The following is an 18,582-nucleotide window of genomic DNA, read 5'->3' as shown; positions in this document are numbered from 1 at the left end:
ATCAATAAAAATTATGCGTAGAGTATGTATGCGCAACAATCCAGTACCAAGTGAGTTTATGCTAACAGTATGTTATGCTTAAAGGTATTATGCACAATAGAATTATTACAAAAAAAATGATGCCAAAGATAGGGGAACCAAAAAACTTACCCGATACCGCAAAGTCCATTCTTTTAAATTTGTTTAATGCAATTTTAAATACTGGTTTTGTACCAATACAGTGGCGAGACATCAATGTCATCCCTATACCTAAACCCAATTCGGAATCTTTACGACCCATATCGATGATGTCCTGCTTATGTAAGTTGTTCCATATTATCATTACGAATCGAATGGAATGGTACGTGGAAAGAAAAAACATATTATCGCAATACACTACTGGCTTTAGGAAGAATGTAGATCTACCTTAGATAATCTAACCTATTTAGTTTCTAAAATTCAAACCGGTTTTGCGGACAATCAACACAAGTAGCATGTTTTGCAGATGTGAATAGCGCTTATAACAATGTAGATGTGCATTTCCTGTTAAGCATAATGGATTAAATTGGAGTTGGGTCAAAAATATGTCGCTATATTTGGAATTTTTTAAAACACAGAAATTTAAAAATATTTATAGAGGATAGGTCGGTATATTTGTAGAAGTACCAGTCAAGGCCTAGCACAAGGGGACCCTATGTCACCTTTTCTTTTTAATTTGGCAACCTTAAATATTTGTAAGACCGTCAAAAATTACGAGGATATACACATCTCGCAGTATGCTGATGATTTCGTTATATTTGTTACAGGGTAGGCAGGCAGGGTGTTAACTAGGTGAGAGTATACAAAAATTGCAAGCCGCGCTTGATATCTTTCATGATTTATTAACATGTATAGGGTTGGACATTTCGGCATCAAAGAGTAAAGTTTGTGCGTTTAAAAGAGGTTTCTTAAAGGATCCAATTCGTCTTAAAATAAATGGTACACTTTTAGAGCTTATAGACGATATAAAATATTTGGGCCTTTGGCTAGACCGGAATTTAAATTGGAACAAACACACAGGTTATTGTAGAAAAAGCTTTCCGATATTTAAATGTTTTTAAATTTTTAGCTGGTCCTGGATGGGGTATGCATCAGACTTATTTAAGGAGACTATATATCGCATCTATTCGTAGCCGAATGGACTATGCCAGTTTTTTATATGATACTAGTGCCAAAAAAAGTTTGAGCAAGTTAGATAAATTGCAGAATCAGTGCATGCATGCATGCAGTACAATAGGGGGATTTATTAAGAGTACAGCAATACATGTTATGGAAAGTGACCTTCTCCTCCCACCGCTTTATATCCCTAGATTCTATTTGGCGAGTAAATACTGGCTCAAAACGAAATCATTCGATCCCACTGAAAATATTGGTACAGTAGAGCACCTTGCCGCGAGCACTCAAAATCGGTTCTGGAGGCGGAAAAGGAAGCCATTATTAGTCGAAATTCATGAGTATCTCAAATCGGAACTAATGTATTCAACTAGTCAATTGGACATATTTTCCTTAAACACGTGGATCAGCGATGTGGATTTAACCGGAGTTTTAAAGTATAACATTAGTAACATGAATGTATAAAGTACCTAAACGCCTATGTAACCGAGTCAATTTACGAAAAACATGTACTGACTTTATTACATCGACCTACTCAAATTACTATCACATTTATACGGACGGTTCTAGGGATACCAGTGACTCGATCCGGTCTGGCTGTGTTTGATCCTCAGATAAATATTAGTATTAAGTTACAGTCACGACGTCGTCTATGAATATTGAATTGCTGGCAATCGCTGAAGCCCTGTCTTACATTGAATCGTTCAATACTGGTAGGTTTGTGGTGTTTACAGACTCAAGAAGCGGTTTACAACACCTGGCTCGTTGCACCTCGAACTATCGAGGCGCACCGATAGCCTATAGCATATTAAGGTCAATTCGTAACTTGCAAGGAAATAAAATTGCCATAGTTTTGCAGTGGGTACCATCACATATTGGGATACTGGGTAATGAGGAGGCAGACCGACTCGCTAAAGAGGCGGTAACGGACGGACTTGTTACTAAGTGGTTGCCATGCCATAGTGATTTTTTGTATGCAGTGAAACAGAGATGTTTTGATATGTGGAAAGAATATTTTAATGAAAGATCACTGAGCAAAGGTATCTGGTATCGGACTATACAGCCTAACCTGCTACGTATCCCATGGTTTGTGGGATTGAACATGGCCAGATCAAATATTGTTACTGCTCTCAGGCTGCGAACCGGACACATTCCACTAAATAGTTTCGGATCCCTTATGGGTAAGGTCCTGTCCCCCAACTGTTATGAATGTGGAGTACGGGAAGATGTGTTCCATATCTTGGTGGAATGTGTCCGTAACGAGCTTGAGAGGGTACAATTCATGCAGAAATACAATTGTAATTTTTATGACTTAGGTGAAGTCAACTCAATCTTAGCCTTCCCACATTCAAAAAAGGCAATGAAAATTTTCGAAATGGTCAATATAGGTATTGGACGTAGGTAAACATTTTATGTATGTTACTCTATGGTAGATAATAAGAGTTGATTTGTTTTGCTTTTATTTTGCTTTGTCACAATAAGGGTGACATTTTCACATGTGAAAAAACCCTTCTTTTTTCAATAAAGATAAAAAAAAAATATTGTATACCTTTTTCAGGGCTATAAAATAGCTCGCCGTCTATTTGCAGCATTTGCACCAAATTTGCACGGTCACCACGGTGGTAGAAAGAAAAGAGTCCGGTATACGATAAAAATTAACCGCTCTAGTTACATTTTCGTCTACGGACAGTTCATAAATGTCAGATTGAAGCGCGATAAAGCGTATTTATCGCGTTATTGCATACATTCCTCTGTTTATAATAAGCTATTAAACGCATGTTATGCTTATCTGTTTAATAAGGATGTACAATAACATTCGATTGATTCGTTCCCTCAGTTGAACGTACGCCTGCCCGCGGGGAGGTATACCAATACACCGCCATGAATTGTATAATATTTTTAAACATCTTTGCCGCTATATGGGCTCTTGCGATCGCTGGGTCCCATTTTCCGGCTACTAAAGGGGAGGTGTGGCCGAAACCGCAACACCAAGTGAAGACAAATACGGTTCTTACGTTCGACCATAGGCGATTCCAAATTAAGGTAAAACTGTGTTCTTACATTTTATTTTATAAGTAACCCCCGACGCCAAAAAAGAGGGATGGGATGTTATATGTTTGGCGCCAGTGTCTGTCTGTCTGTGGCATCGTAGCTCTCAAACGGATGGACAGATTTTGATGCGTTTTTTTAAATGTGAAAGCTAGTTTCCTTGCGGTGGTTTTTAGCTACGTTTGATAAAAATCGATCCAGCAGTTTGAAGAGTATCAGCAGATGAAAGGTTTTTTGGTATTTAATCGATTATTTTGGCATAACGCTTTTTGATTTTTTTTTATTTATCATTATTTCAGAAAGCAGGTATTTTTAAAAGTTTAAATTCTTGTGGTATCAATACCTACTTAAGTATATATTTCTTTGCTTTTGAGGCAAGGAACAAGGACTATTAAGTTGATATCTTACATTTTTATTTCATTATATGTTTTAACAAGTTCTTAACAGCGAAATCCACTTTGTAACTAACATCACTTCATGCAGGTACGTCCCTTATTTAGACAACAACAAGCGCATCGGCCACTGTAGTCTATGGACGCTTGCATATTCGTAGGTGCCGTGGCACATGCCCCTTGCTGAATTTTTTGCAGATTTTTTCCATTCCCATAACTTTATGTTTATTGTTTCATAATTCTCACGGAAGTGAGAGTGAGTAAAGTTAGATACCAATTTCCGAGATAGCCGAGATAGGTAATAATGTTTTCCAAACACAGGATTCTCACACACTTTTTTAAGCGTATTCCTTAATTTCCTATTCATTCTGTTCCCACCTCGGTCACGTGGCCCTGGGACATATGGCATCCAACAGCAATTTATGTTCGCGGGAAAAGGTCGAAATTTTTGCTTTCCCATTTGTAACTTCCGATGACAGATGGGAATTAACTCATTAATTTGTACCCAGCGGGCGGCACAGATTGTATGAGATTTCCCATGTGTCCCAGAAATAGTCCAGGTTTTGTAGATATAGCTAGGTACATATGTATATCTAATCTAATACCTTTAAACGAGCAATTCTTGTTTATATATTTATTTCGGGGAACTCAGCAACGGCTCTAACGATATCGATGAAATTTGCTATGGGGTTTTCGGGGTCGAAAAATCGATCTGTCGGTCTAGCATGAGTTGCGTTCTCGCGCGCGACTCCATACATCTGTCGTAACTTCAAGTATATGGACTCGCGTGCGAGAAAGCAACTTATGCTAGACCGCGGTCTTATCTTGGGAAAACGCGCATTTTTGAGTTTTTGTATGTTTTCCGAGCAAAGCTCGGTCTCCCAATATTTAATAATAAAGTCAAATAGACTCAGTTTAGACCATGGCCAGACACTAATTTCATAAAAAAATATCGACTTCAGGTAGTCGGAGTCTCCTGCTCTCTCCTCTCCAGCGTGGCCTCACGCTACTCGCACGTGTTCGCGCGGCAGAGCCAACTTGCACTCGAGCATTACGAGCATGCTCGCTCGCACAAGTCAGGAGGCAGGCTCGCCGAGCTGCACATCGACCTGACAGCGCCGTGTGAAGACTACCCGCATTACGGCATGGATGAAAGCTGTGGGTATTGCGTTTTTTTACGAATATTGTGTTTCTAATTCTATTTTTTTATTATTCTTCCTTGCTGCGTCCTTCATTCGCTATATTGCTCCCGTTCCACCTACCGACCTAAGATACTTACCTTATTGGCTAACAGAGAAAACCGCCTAACTATGACTATAGTAGTTTATGTGACTGCTACATAATGAAAGGCATTAAAATACGAGTGTGGGTTTATGAAACGAATGAAATGAGTTTCATAATAGTATCACACGAGTGTTTTAATGCCTAATTATGTACAGTTACATACACTGCTTTATCTACACACATATTATAAACTTTCTATGATATATTCACTAACCTCATATTACAGCCGACATTGGGGCACTTTCCTCTCTGGCGGAACTCGCGGATATGAGATGGCGTCTCCGAAATATCTTTATCGTATATTTTACACGAAACTTTTGTTATAGTTACTTTAAAAGCAACAAAACAAATTATTTTTTACTTACAAACTAATTAAAAGATAAACTGTACGTCAAATGGCGGCAAATGAAAACTTTTTTCACGCATGTCACGCATCCGTAGTTTTTTTTTTAATTCAAAGACAAATTAGAGTCGGGGTCGATTACCATATCGTCCGATACCAACTTACAAGCGAGATTTGTCAATATTGTATGCAATTGCCATTTGATTTCGAATAAAACGTCATCTCGACTGATATTAGAATAGGGGTCAAATCAAATTGCTTTTTTTTTCAGAGATGTTCGAAATTTGAATGTCATTACCAAATCGATTTTGATATAGTAATGAAGCTATTACCACATTTTCACAGATAAGAAATTTGCTGTAACAAAACAGTTTATCGTAATGTGGGGCATTATTTACGGATTTTGAAGGCATCATGGAGAGTTTATGATATGTGTAGATAAAAATTTTTATGCAATCAGTAAAAATGCAGTAATATACATTATCACGTACTTATTAATATTAGCATAAATACCAACACACTTAGCACGAGGAAAATATAATGTTTTTAGGGTTCCGTACCCAAAGAGTAAAACGGGACCCTATTACTAAGACTTCGCTGTCCGTCCGTCCGTCCGTCTTTCACCAGGCTGTATCACACGAACCGTGATAGCTAGACAGTTGAAATTTTCACAGATGATGTATTTCTGTTGCCGCTATAACAACAAATACTAAAAACAGAATAAAATAAAGATTTAAATGGGGCTCCCATACAACAAACGTGATTTTTGACCAAAGTTAAGCAACGTCGGGAGTGGTCAGTATTTGGATGGGTGACCGTTTTTTTTTTTGCTTTTTTTTGTTTTTTTTTTTTTTTGCATTATGGTACGGAACCCTTCGTGCGCGAGTCCGACTCGCACTTGCCCGGTTTTTTTAGGTCAACAAGCTGTTATCGCATTGAAAGCATTTCAATGACATGATACACTTATGTTTATTTGCTAAAAGTACTTCATATACACCAATATATACACATGTAACAAATAAATGAACCTATACTTAGTTAGTTAGGTACGAAGTAAAAGAATAATAAAATTCATAGGGACCTGTGGCAGTATATTATTTAATAGCTATAACTCAATTCAATTCTCAATTCTTTATTTCATGAACAATACAGTATTGTGTTTGAATAGTTTTTACATGCTAACTTACATTAGGTAGTCATACAGTACAGTATAATATATTATATTAGGAACATACACAAAAAAAAAAAAATACAAACGTCACTAAATTGTCAAAACGCTATACACAAAAAAAAAACTGACTGAAAAGCTAAAATATTATAGCTGCACGATGTCGAAAGCCAGAAACAATCGAATCAAAGATCCAATTCCTTTTATTTAAAATCAGAATTGTCTGTTGGAGATCGCGTGTCAGTATACGAAATTCTTCTGCTTAGCGTTCTTAGTATAATATACCTAATTAATCATGTAATTAAAGTTGGCCAAGCAAATCTTGTCAGTAGAAAAAGGCGGCAAATTTAAAAAATGTAACCCTAACCCTGCAGGTAAATGTAGGCAAATGTAGGTGCGATAACCCTTCGCACCTACATTTTTTAAATTTTCCGCCTTTTTCTACTGACAAGATTTGCTTGGCCAGACAAACAGACTAAAAAGAATTAAAAGTATAGCAGCTATACTTTTAATTCTTTCTCGTCACATTACTTTTCATGTGACGAGAAAGGTGTTACGTATATGAATGTGGAGGGAAGTACGAGGAAAGGAAAACCGAGGCAAAGGTGGATGGACTGCGTGAGAGATGATATGAAACGAACGCAACTGAGTGATGAGATGACGGGCGACAGAGAGGTGTGGAAGAGAAAGACATGCTGCGCCGACTCCAAGTGAATGGGATAAGGGTAAGAGAATGATGATGATGAATCATGTTATTAAATATTGATTTCCAATTTTCCAGATCATCTAACAATAGCAGAGGTATCTACTCTGAAAAGCGGCTCCATATGGGGCATTCTGCGAGGGCTTCAGACTGTCCTGCACTCGTTCTATTTCTCAGATGACTACAGGGTAATATTTTAAGTACAGGAATTATTAAACAAAGGGAGAGAAGAGCCAGAGAGGGTCAGAGAGAGCTGGATGATGGTAATGTAAGGAATGTTTAATGCCCTTACAGCACAGAATAAATAATAGTACTAATTTGACAGCGGTTCAGGGTCGAATCATGCATATGGCACTATCCCTTTCGGCTATTTAGGGCTGTCAAAATTCAAGACGTGAAGTTGTGTCAACCCTAATAATTGCTCGGAGCAATGCTGAGCCGGAAGGAGCCGAGTTTGTCCGATGTCATTAGTTTCGCACCCCTGCTTACAGTAAGATGGGTGCAAGATGAAAATTGCTAATATTAAAGAAAACTTGACCCGACAAATGAGGAGAGTCTTTTCAAAAGGGCGTATTTCTCAATGAACACCATACAAAAATAAGTAATTTTGAAAAGACACTCCTCAAATATGACCTGTGTGTCTTTAAAGCAAAAGTGAATACGTACTATGAATAGGCCATTACTGATCCGGTGAGCTCCATCAGGCAGTTTCTGTTTCCATCAGGTGTGACTAAGGTCAATCGCAGGTCAGTTTAACCCTTTTCCAGGCATAGTGCACCTAGCGACCACATACTCGCCAATAGAATTTCAACTTTAGGAATCCGATTTAAGGTTCATATTGACTTTCGGGAAAAGTTACTTATCATTAAATGAATCATCAAAGCTGCATAAATTTTAATATATTTGCATTTTTTGGAAAAACCTTGTAGTTTGGTGTAGTTGAAAAAATATAAATGAGGAATGGAGAAAGGAAAGGACTGGATGTCAGATCCGCCTAGACAGTCCCTATCGAACTTTGACCCTACAAAAAAGCCAGGATGTTTTTCGGCTCCCAGAAAGGAATGGTGCCAGATCAACCGACTTCGAACTGAGCATGGACGCTGTGCTGATTATATGTTCAAGTGTGGGTGGCGAGACTCGCCAGAGTGTGACTGCGGAGCTCCAAAGCAGACTATCCACCACATAACAGTCGACTGCCCTGAGAAAGTTTATTGGCAACCATGAAGACTTGCTTGCTCCTAGTGAAGACGCAGCCCTAAGGGCTGATTAAGACGGCGCGCGAACTCGCATGCGATTTTAGTTACAATGCGGACTGTTGGTTACGTCCAATTCAACCGACCGAACAAAACCCGCAATGTAATGAAACTCGCATCCAAGTTCTCGCATTGTCTAAATGAGCCCTAATGGAAGACATTGGATATAGTTATTAATTCTTTATTACTTTCTAATACTTTAAGAGACTCGAATCTTGCCATACGATTAAATAAATAGAAAAGGGTAAAATTAAAACTTGTAGAGTTTTTTTAGTTTTTATCAGGAACTGAGTTAAAACTTATTATTTGTAGAGAATATTAGTAAATGCAACGGAGATATACGACTATCCTCGTTACTCGCACCGCGGACTGCTGCTGGACACTTCGCGGCACTACATCTCGCTGCACAACATCCTGCTGACCCTGGACGCCATGGAGATGAACAAGATGAACGTCTTCCACTGGCACATCGTCGATGACGACAGCTTCCCGTACCAGAGCAAGAGGTTTCCGGAATTAAGGTTAGTAGAAGGGATTCTCCGGTTCTGGCCCAAACCCAGTTCACTGGCCGTTTCGTTAATATACAGGATATTACGTAGGTATGGTGCCTTAAATTAAGATTTTTTTGATATTAGCTCATCACTACACCTTATAAATCAAAGTCCCCCTCCGCATCTGTCTGTTTGTGTATATGTATGTTCGCGATAAATTCAAAAACTACTAAACAGATTTTCATGCCGTGTTCACCTATCAATAGAGTGATTCTTGAGGAAGCTGCTGGGGCGGGTCACTAGTAATAGAAAAAAAGCCTTTTGTGCACATAGCATGTGGCTGTATTGCGGACACTATACGGTCCATACCAACGTTATATAGTTCCTCCTACCCATCTGAAATCTGCTATACCCTGTCTTTACCTTGGACGTTGGACCACCATTTCTAAAATGCTCTTAAGGCAGTTTAAATCCGGCGGTTACCTTTCAGACAGCTCGTTCGTAATGTTTTACGTAGTGTAGCGCGCACGTGTGCGTTGTAATTACCCCTTATGTTTAAAAGATGTGAGCACCAAATGCGACCAATTGCGTAAATATGCTTTACAAACGGTGTGACGTCTTTTACGAGAGTTCGTACATTACAAATGCGCACGCACCCGGCGTTCTTTCCTTTAGTATTGGACATCTCTTAAAAAGTATTTTTTATTTCAGCGAGCATGGAGCGTATTACCCTACGATGGTATATTCGAAGGCTGATATCGTGCTCGTATTGAAATATGCCCGTGAGCGTGGTATCCGAGTGATTCCCGAGTTCGATGTTCCAGGTATTTAAATATTAGTTACCTAACGTTTACCTAATAAATTAAACGTTTACTAAGTCCTAAAATGTAAAAATAGCTGTTTCTCCCATAGCGCACTTCTTACCTGGATCATTGCCTAAAAATAATAATTTATCAAACAGGTCACACCGTGTCCTGGGGGGCATCACACCCCGAACTCGTGTTCACGTGCCCCGACCAGTGGTATGGCACAACTACAAGTGGGGTCTTGAACCCCATCCTCAACTCCACGTACGAGCTGCTCGGAGACCTGATCAAGGAAGTTCAGGACTTGTTTCCGGACAAGTACTTGCATGTTGGCGGGGATGAGGTCAATACGAAGTGTTGGTGAGTGATTTTATATAACGGAAGACGTCCTTAATTTAAAACTAATACGGGACTAATACAAGTACTTCCATGTTAGTGGGGATGAGGTCAATCCAAGGTGTTGGTGAGTGATATCATTCATAGACGCTGTCTTTAAATACGTTACGTACTGAATCACTATCTTGGTGCAGTTAAAGAGTCATTCTCAAAAAATATGTCTGTGGTCTAATCTAATTGCCGCGACCGGACCCATGCAAAATGTATGGAAGGAGTAGTGGCAATTAGAAACAACCGCAAACATATTCTCAGAGAATGAGCCTCTTCAAGAAAAGAGCGTACTCCCATCTTGAATTTCGGCAACGCACTTACAACCCCTCCGATGTTGCAGGCATCCACGGGCGACGGTAACCGTTTGCTTGCTCGTTTGCCTCCTATATCATAAAAAGTGACCTTAATATTTTCTTACCAGGGAGAAGGCCCCAACAATCCAGGCCTATCTTAAAGAGCACAACATGACCATCACGGAGTTGTTCCCAATATTCGTTGACAGATTGTTCCAACTGCTTGGCAGCAGGTCGCAGCCCATCGTGTGGGAGGCAAGTTTACAAACATTTATCATCTTTATATTGAAAAAAAAAACCTACCAATGACAATACAGTATGCACATACATGTAGTGTATTTTTCTATGTTTTCAGGAAGTATTCGAGGATGTAAGTTCTTTACCAGCGAGTACACCCGTGCACGTCTGGAAAAGAGAACCCATTAAAGGCAATGAGCGATATGATGATCACGGAAAACACACTGTCAACAAGGTATACCTACTTTTTTTTTCAAGGAATATGTAACGATCTTAAAGCATAAATATATTATTTCTCTTTATCCTACAGGTAAATAAGCATTATGTACAAGCTATTATTAAAATAAAACGGTTAAAAAACTTATGTTTTGAAGTCAGATCACATTGAGTGTGCACCGTGACGTAGAAACATTAAAACAGAAGATTAATGCCTATGGCCTGACACATTCAAAGTATATCGCGTCTTACCCCCTTATTCATAAAACTTTACGGGATCGATTTAGTTAAATTATGTTTTATCCCTTTCTTACAAATACATAAGTTTAAATGTCAGATAAAGACAAACGATTATTTAGCCAATTGAGCTTTGTAGCGCGTTTATGAATAAGGGGTTTAATGTTTACATACTCACGATAGTTTAATGTAAGTTGTACGATACGCACACCACTATGTTTTATTTTAATGTACCTATTTAAATATTATATTATATAATATAGATACCTAGATCATACTAAATAAGGTGTACCTCGATTAACCAATCTACTACCGAATTTATCGGATTTGTAATAAAATGCTACTTGGATTGGATAGATATTCTAAATATATCATACTAAAAACTTTAATTTCAAGGTCTTAGAAGCCGGCAATAAGGTGATATTGTCCGCGCCGTGGTACCTAGACTACCTGGATAAGACCTGGGAGTATTACTATAATGGCACGGACCCGCATGCCATGGTGAACGACAAATCTTTGGCTGAGAACATCCTCGGCGGCGAGGCCTGCTTGTGGGGCGAGCGTGTCGACGACAGGAACATAATTAGCAGGTTATTAAAGCAAACCAATGTGATCTCATGTATTTTTTATATCAAGTCTATGGCAAACAAATATCATCATTCATCATCATTCTAGCCTTCAGTCGCCCACTGCTGAGCATAGGCCTCTCTTCGTGTACGCCACTTATCCCGGTCCTGGGCTAGTCTCATCCAAAAGTGCCCCGCGATTTTCCGAATGTCATCCACCCAACGAGCTAGCGGACGCCAGGCGCTTCTTTCATCCGAAAGCGGCCACCAATCCGTCAAAATTTTGGTCCACCTGCCATCACTCTGCCTAGCAACATGTCCCGCCCAACTCCATTTAAGGTTGGAGATGACGTCACCCACGTCTCGTACCTTGGTGCGGCGTCGGATTTCGACATTCCTCACTCGGTCTTGCAGTTTAATGCCGAGCATGGTGCGCTCCATGGCTCTTTGTGCTACTCGTATTTTATGCACAGCCCCCTTAGTGAGCGTCCATGTCTCGGCACCGTATGTCATGGTGGGCAGGACACATTGATTAAAGAGGCGAGTTTTCAGGCATTGTGGAAAGTTATCAGTTTTGAGGATGTCCGCAAGTTTGTTGAATGCCGCCCAACCCAACTGGATTCTTCTGGAGATCTCCTTTTCCTGTTGTTTTTTGTCGAAAGATAGAATATGTCCAAGATACACGTATTGCTCGACCACCTCCAGCTCTTCGGCTCCCACCGTTATGGTGAGATTCGAAAAGCCAGTGATGTTCGTCATAACTTTGGTCTTGGACATATTCATCTTAAGACCTACCTTTATAGAAGCATGGTATAGTCCTTGAATCATGCTTTGGAGATCATCCGGGGACTCGGCAAACAAAACAATATCGTCGGCGAATCTCAAGTGCGACAAAAAGACACCATGGCTGTTAATACCGGTCTTGTCCCATGCAAGCGTTTTTATGACGTCTTCTAGTACCGCCGTAAAAAGCTTGGGTGAAATGGTGTCTCCTTGTCGCACGCCCCTTTTAATGGAAATCGGGTCACTTGTCTTGTGAAGACGAACTTGCATGGTTGCCGAGCCGTACAGCTCTCGAAGCAAATCAACATAGCGCGCATCTATTGAACAGCGATGAAGAGCGTCAAACACGGCCCAATGCTCGACACTGTCAAAGGCCTTCTCATAATCGACGAAGGCCATGCACAAGGGCCGGTTGTATTCGTGACATTTCTCCATCAGCTGTTTTACCGCGTGAAGGTGATCAACCGTAGAAAATCCGCTTTGGAAGCCGGCCTGCTCGGGGGGCTGGCATTCGTCAAGGTTACGAGTGATGCGGTTGCAAAGGACTTTGGAAAAAAGCTTGTAAGTATGTGAAAGGAGGCTTATAGGGCGATAGTTAGCGAGTTTTGAAATGTCTCCTTTTTTGTGTATGACTGTGACGATGGCAGTTTTCCAAGACTCTGGAGTTCGAGTATCCTGTATGACCTGGTTAAAGAGTTTTGCGAGAATATTAAGGGCAGGCTCGCCACTAGGAGATTTGTCAGCTTTCATATGGTATAAAGCATTTCTAACTTCAAACAAACAAATATACAGTAACCGTAGCATAATGGAGGCCAACTCCGGGGGTATCATATGTACGTTATCGACCCTCCTTTTATGGATAATCCCATACTGTATGTATATCCTCCGGGAAAACCTGATGGGAGCACATTCCACAGAAATTTCTCTTAAGTGCCACAGGAAGCCGGTCCAAACGGTTACGGACTCATTTAAAACGGCATGCTTCAATTACATGAAACTTGGCATTAAACACTTTTCTCAGTGTTCCTTTAAGGTCGACAACAACACTAAAGGCTTCTATTTTCTGTCTTCATTTAACATATTGTTTTTCCAGAGCATGGCCTCGGGCTAGCGCGACAGCCGAAATACTCTGGAGTTCGCCGCCATTCGACGTGCCATCTGAATATCACAAGAGTGTGAATAGTAACCGTATGGAAGAACACACCTGTCGCATGATTCGGCACGACATCGGCGCGCAGCCCCCCAATGGACCTGGCTTTTGTGTTGTCAACCCTAATCATTTGTAATGTAACACAGGTTATTAGTTTTTGCTTTTTACGAACAGATGTAGCATTGAAAAAGCGAATACCCCCACATACTTAACACAATGGCCACGTAACAGCAGTTTTATTTTTATGTGATAATGAACTATGTACAGTCAGCTGCAGAGAAAAGGTACCACCGCTACATAGAAGTTTGTATGCAGGGGTGGTACCTTGCTGACTGTACAATGAACTACTAACGTTGGATATCGGAAGTCTACAATCGAGTTCCCGAAACCCCGCCTACAAAGCGCGCGGCGGATCACCCCAGGGGGTTTAGTCCGTGGAAGTCGGAACATCCCCACGGACCGGACATAGCTGGGCTTCTCCCGGGCCAATGGGATCCATAAGGGTTTCCCCTTGGGTCATCAAAAAAAAGGGATGGAGCACTAGAACACTAGAGGTTTGTACAAACAACAACACTCTTAACTGTCGGTGGACCTTATGCCTTATGTTTAGGAACTGTCAGTTAACAGTGTGGTACCATCGTACAGGAATCATAGTAACGGCGCTATATTTGTTCATAAAAAAATTGATATTAATGATATAATTGCCACATTTTGTTGTTGTAAATGTTATGAAAAGTTAGCTCGATCCGACTCTATATTAGGTACTGTAACTACTGTAGGTACTCCAGCATGTTAGTCTTTCGAATAAAAAGTCAAATCTGTAATCAGTTATTCTTTTATTTTTGTCCCATTCTTAAAAACTATTATGGCAAAAGTTACCCGCTCGTCTCGTTATCTGTTTTCCATTATCTTCTTTCACTGCACACTTTTTACTTATCACTATTATTTTCTTTCACGTTTTCATAACAACGAAAAACAAATCACAACGTTCTAAACTTAGGAATGTACTGTTCCGTTTTGAGATTCCTAAAGCTCATGATTTCTACTCCGGTTGGTTCTTCTTATCAAACGGTTGTCGACCCCTGCACTAATGTTAGAATTTAGTAGTAACAGCAGTAGGGGCGTCTTCAGCGGGTTGCTCCTTAGCTCGGGCCCTCCGGGGCGCGAGTGCGGTCTTGAGCAGCGCGGCCACCGGCAACTCTACCGCTACGTACAGCAGCGCGCCTGTGGCGAAGGACATAAACACTGTCGCTGCCAGGATTATTAACTGTGGAAAATCAGAAATTCTCATTGTGGAGGCGGTATCAAAGTTGATCTTAAACATAAAGGTCGTTTTTTGGCTGGTAAGAAATCTCGTATTTTGAATCCCATCCTGTACTGATGAACGAGTCGTGTGGAAACTAAAACCACTTATACGACTGCGAAATATGTAACGAATACGTACCACATTGTAGTCAGACATGTAGGCGGGTAGCCGAGCAGCACCCACGAGACCACGCTGGAACGTGGAGTGCAAGAGGAAGGCGGAGTATGACACACGCCCCATCCATGTGAAGCCGCGCCACTCGAGGAGGCAACGGACCACGTCTGCAAAGTAGAGAATAAAGGTTATACTGGTGGTTGTTCTTGCAACTTGTTAATTGGTGCTCGCGACCGAGAATTGGAACGGGTCTCTTTTGTTTTGATGTCAGCGTATCTATTGTGCACTGATCGTGATCAACCGGATTACGAGTAAAAGCATCTAGCAGTATAGATATCATGTTGATATCCACAACATGGGCCCTTGCAGGCAAACTTGCTTCTTATTGGAACTGTGAGTTACTTTCAATCTTAAAGATCGCACTGGACAGACAATGCAATAGCTGGAAGATGGGCTTATAGACAGGATCAATGGTTCCTATTATACTTCCTAATTTAAAACTTGTTGGTAAACACCAGTGGCGGCGCGTCAAACATATCCATAGGCAAGCCGGGGCTAATTTGGCTTACATATTTCCTTTACAATTCTGCTCAAACGTCCAAAAACAGGCAAGCCGGTGGGAATCGGCTTTTATGGACGCGCCGCCACTGGTAAACACACTCTAGTGTTTCCAGGCGAGTCCTTATTTAAAAAGGAAGTAAGGACCAACGTTGCCGAATATAATTAGCACACTTAAGTGGGCTGGCGTAAAATCGACCTGCTCAGCAGTCAGCGTAGAGTATTATGGAGGCTAAAGAGGCTGATGTTCAGAGTAGACAGAGTGGCTGTTATATTGGTGTTGTGACTTACTTTCACTCTTATAGCGCAAATAGCGCTTTTGTTCAACACAAGGACGCATAGCTGGAAGAGGGGCTTATGGACGGTGGATGGCTAGAAGTAGAAGTAGTTCATGTAGAACAGGCCATGACTTACTTTCAACCTCAAACGACGACACATAGCTGGAAGATGGGCTTGTGGACGGTGGCGTAGAACACTCTTACCTAGGTGGACAGCTCGAAGTAGTTTATGTAGAACAGGCCATGAGGCCATGACTTACTTTCAACCCTAAAGATAGCGCTGATGAGAATCACGACGACGCATAGCTGGAAGATGGGCTTGTGGATAGTGGCGTAGAACACTCGTACCTAGGTGGACGGCTCGTAGTTTATATAGAACAGGCCATGAGGCCATGACTTACTTTCAACCCTAAAGATAGCGCTGATGAGTATAGCGACGATACATAGCTGGAAGATTGGCTTGTGGACGGAGGCGTAGAACACTCGTACGAATGTGGACGGCTCGAAGCCGTCCATGTAGAACAAGCCACCGGACAGGATGATGCCCACATCCACAGGGACCGCCAGCCATATTAGCCATTTGTATTTCTGGAAGTTGTCAAGTAAACCGGTTATTAAATATATTAAAAACGGGTCAGTCACCTATTTTGAATAGAAGATTAATATATTTGTCTGTATCTCACGGAAGTATTGTTTTTATAGGTAACCAGATATTATGTTGACGAAATATTATTTCCAATCTCGCTCAGTTAGCTTAGCAAAATAAGCAATAGTAACCTGTAGTCGTTCAGAGACAGCCTTGACATTATTGAGCCAGTGGTAAGTGAGCAGGCCGCCGGCGATGCCCACCACGTACGTCGACAGGTTGGTGTGGCCGCGCACGAAGATTATCTGGAACTCCCTGTTGTACCGGAAATAGGTGCGGAGTGATCTGAAAATAATTACATGTAAATAGTAAAGTATCATCATTGTCTTCTTAGTTTTGTCCTAACTTTTTTTTACATGGCTCACGAAGGGAACCTGGGATCCTCTTAAAATTTTGGGACAGTCAAATACCTAGTTTATTGGAAAACTGCTATCAGATCAGAGCCTCCAACCTAACAAATTTAGTCCTTTGTCCCCAGGGCCCAGTTTTATAAAGTTACAAGTTACAGGTTACAAGAGTACAGGCGACAGGCACCTGTAATGCACTGTGAACGGCTACAGGTGTTTTATAAATACACATAGATAATTACAGTTGTAAAGAACCACGGTCAATCTCGATTACATGTGAAATCTACAGGTGTGAAGGACATCACTATTTTAAAAAAAAGTCTGTCATAGATACTCTGTGCTCTACTAAATGCTGTAAAATATTAATTATTGGAAAAATGCCCAGAAATGAAGGAAAAATCGAGTGGTTGAGAGCGGTGTTCGATGCCAAGGATATACTTTTCGGGCCGTTTTCAGATTCAGATTAAGTTACATTTCATGAAATATTTACCTAATAAGTAAATAAATACTGTTTCACATTACATTATAAAATGTATCGGTTCGGTAGCGGCTCAAAGATAAGTACGCTGTGTATCGAAAATTATGAATAGTACACTTTACCATAATGTGAATGCACTATACTTAAATACGAACGCTAGACTAAACGAATGCTAATAAATCAACGACAAATATCGGCACCAATCCCTTTCCGTTTCCTAGTAGATAAAATAAAACGATATCATCAATAAAATCAATATCAAACATATTGTCACTTTATTTCCTATTTACTATATAAAATTCAGATACATTAACAAAAACTGATAAGGTCAGTGCATGGAAAAGTATGCATGCCCTGGCAAAATCGTTGGCGTGAGTGCCTAACAATAAAGAGTAAAGTTTAAAATCGCTCAGAAAACGAATAATTTTAATTAAAAATTAAGAATTACAGGACTCAAGACGTATGTCAGTTTTTGTTACAAGTGTACCAATCTACACTTGTAATTTACAATATCTTTATAAAACGCTTGTTCGATTATGAGTTTAAAACTATTAAACTCCCATATTTTCGTCTATGGTTGAGCTACAGGCACTTGTACCTGTAACCTGTAAAATTGTAACACAGTACTTTTATAAAACGCAAATTGTAAAAAACGGAGCAAGTGTTGCCAGTAAACGCCTATAAACTTGTAACTTTATAAAACTGGGCCCAGGGTTGATGGTAAAAAATAACAACATGAAGCTACAGCGGATAGCTATGACACAGGTATGAGTCAGTTGAGTCACTCACTCAGGAGAGTTGTGTACAACAGCGCCCAGGTCCTGGAAGTAGGTGTGCGCGGCGGGGATGACCAGCGAGATGACCAGGAGAACGCCCAGCGCCAGCAGCTGGGTGCGCGGCTTCCGGCACAAGATGCAGACTAGTAGACCGAGCCCAAACAGTTGTGTGTCCGCTGAGAGGTACCTGTTTCAGTTATGGTTTCTTTACCCTTAATTTCACCAAAGTCTGGGGTAATAAGTTGTACCTTAGAATATTTAGATAAACAAAATGCAAGAATCAAAGATTATGCACACTGTGATATTATAGGTAAGTAGCGAAATTTTGATAAGAGACGATCAGACAATAGATTGATCCTTCTACCGCAAGCACGAGTTCGTCACTTTAATGCCGCTTGACAAAAGATTAATCTAGAATCTAGAAAGAGGAAAAAATAATGCCCTTGATGTTGCTATAAGCCCAAAGATTACACTGGCTTTAACCCATGGAGCGCCCTAAACAGACACGTGTGCTGGTAACTAGTATAGGAGTTCCATACTACGGTAATTCTGGGGCGCTCCAGGGGTTAAGTTATTTAGCTCACCCAAGA

At 40.5% G+C, this 18,582-nt stretch overlaps 1 protein-coding gene across 2 annotated transcripts; it reads left to right on the top strand.

Moving 5' to 3' along the window:
* Positions 1–2,827: 2,827 nt before the first annotated feature.
* Positions 2,828–14,304, top strand: LOC134798085 (beta-hexosaminidase subunit beta-like). Of its 2 annotated transcripts, none has more exons than XM_063770422.1 (10): positions 2,828–3,174; positions 4,535–4,730; positions 7,149–7,258; positions 8,636–8,844; positions 9,526–9,638; positions 9,776–9,980; positions 10,429–10,555; positions 10,656–10,772; positions 11,387–11,580; positions 13,433–14,304. In XM_063770422.1, exons 1-10 carry the CDS (start codon positions 3,013–3,015, stop codon positions 13,623–13,625), a joined length of 1,626 nt encoding a protein of 541 aa, XP_063626492.1. In that variant the 5' UTR covers positions 2,828–3,012; the 3' UTR covers positions 13,626–14,304. The 2 variants fall into 2 exon arrangements, with proteins under 2 accessions (XP_063626492.1, XP_063626491.1); XM_063770421.1 differs by having other exon boundaries at positions 10,429–10,559; positions 10,660–10,772.
* Positions 14,305–18,582: the final 4,278 nt, after the last annotated feature.

This window comes from Cydia splendana, chromosome 16, assembly GCF_910591565.1.
Source record: "Cydia splendana chromosome 16, ilCydSple1.2, whole genome shotgun sequence".
Classification (NCBI taxonomy): Eukaryota; Metazoa; Arthropoda; class Insecta; order Lepidoptera; family Tortricidae; genus Cydia; species Cydia splendana.
The sequence above is the reverse complement of the archived record's forward strand: the minus strand, read 5'-3'. Positions and strand labels throughout refer to the sequence as shown.

Excerpts from the sequence above, each read along its gene's own strand:
- LOC134798085 (XM_063770422.1), top strand. The coding sequence starts at position 3,013 with ATGAATTGTATAATATTTTTAAACATCTTTGCCGCTATATGGGCTCTT. Across the intron at positions 8,845-9,525 it reads AAGAGGTTTCCGGAATTAAG|CGAGCATGGAGCGTATTACC; the intron begins GTTAGTAGAAGG and ends TTTTTATTTCAG. Across the intron at positions 10,556-10,655 it reads CGCAGCCCATCGTGTGGGAG|GAAGTATTCGAGGATGTAAG; the intron begins GCAAGTTTACAA and ends CTATGTTTTCAG.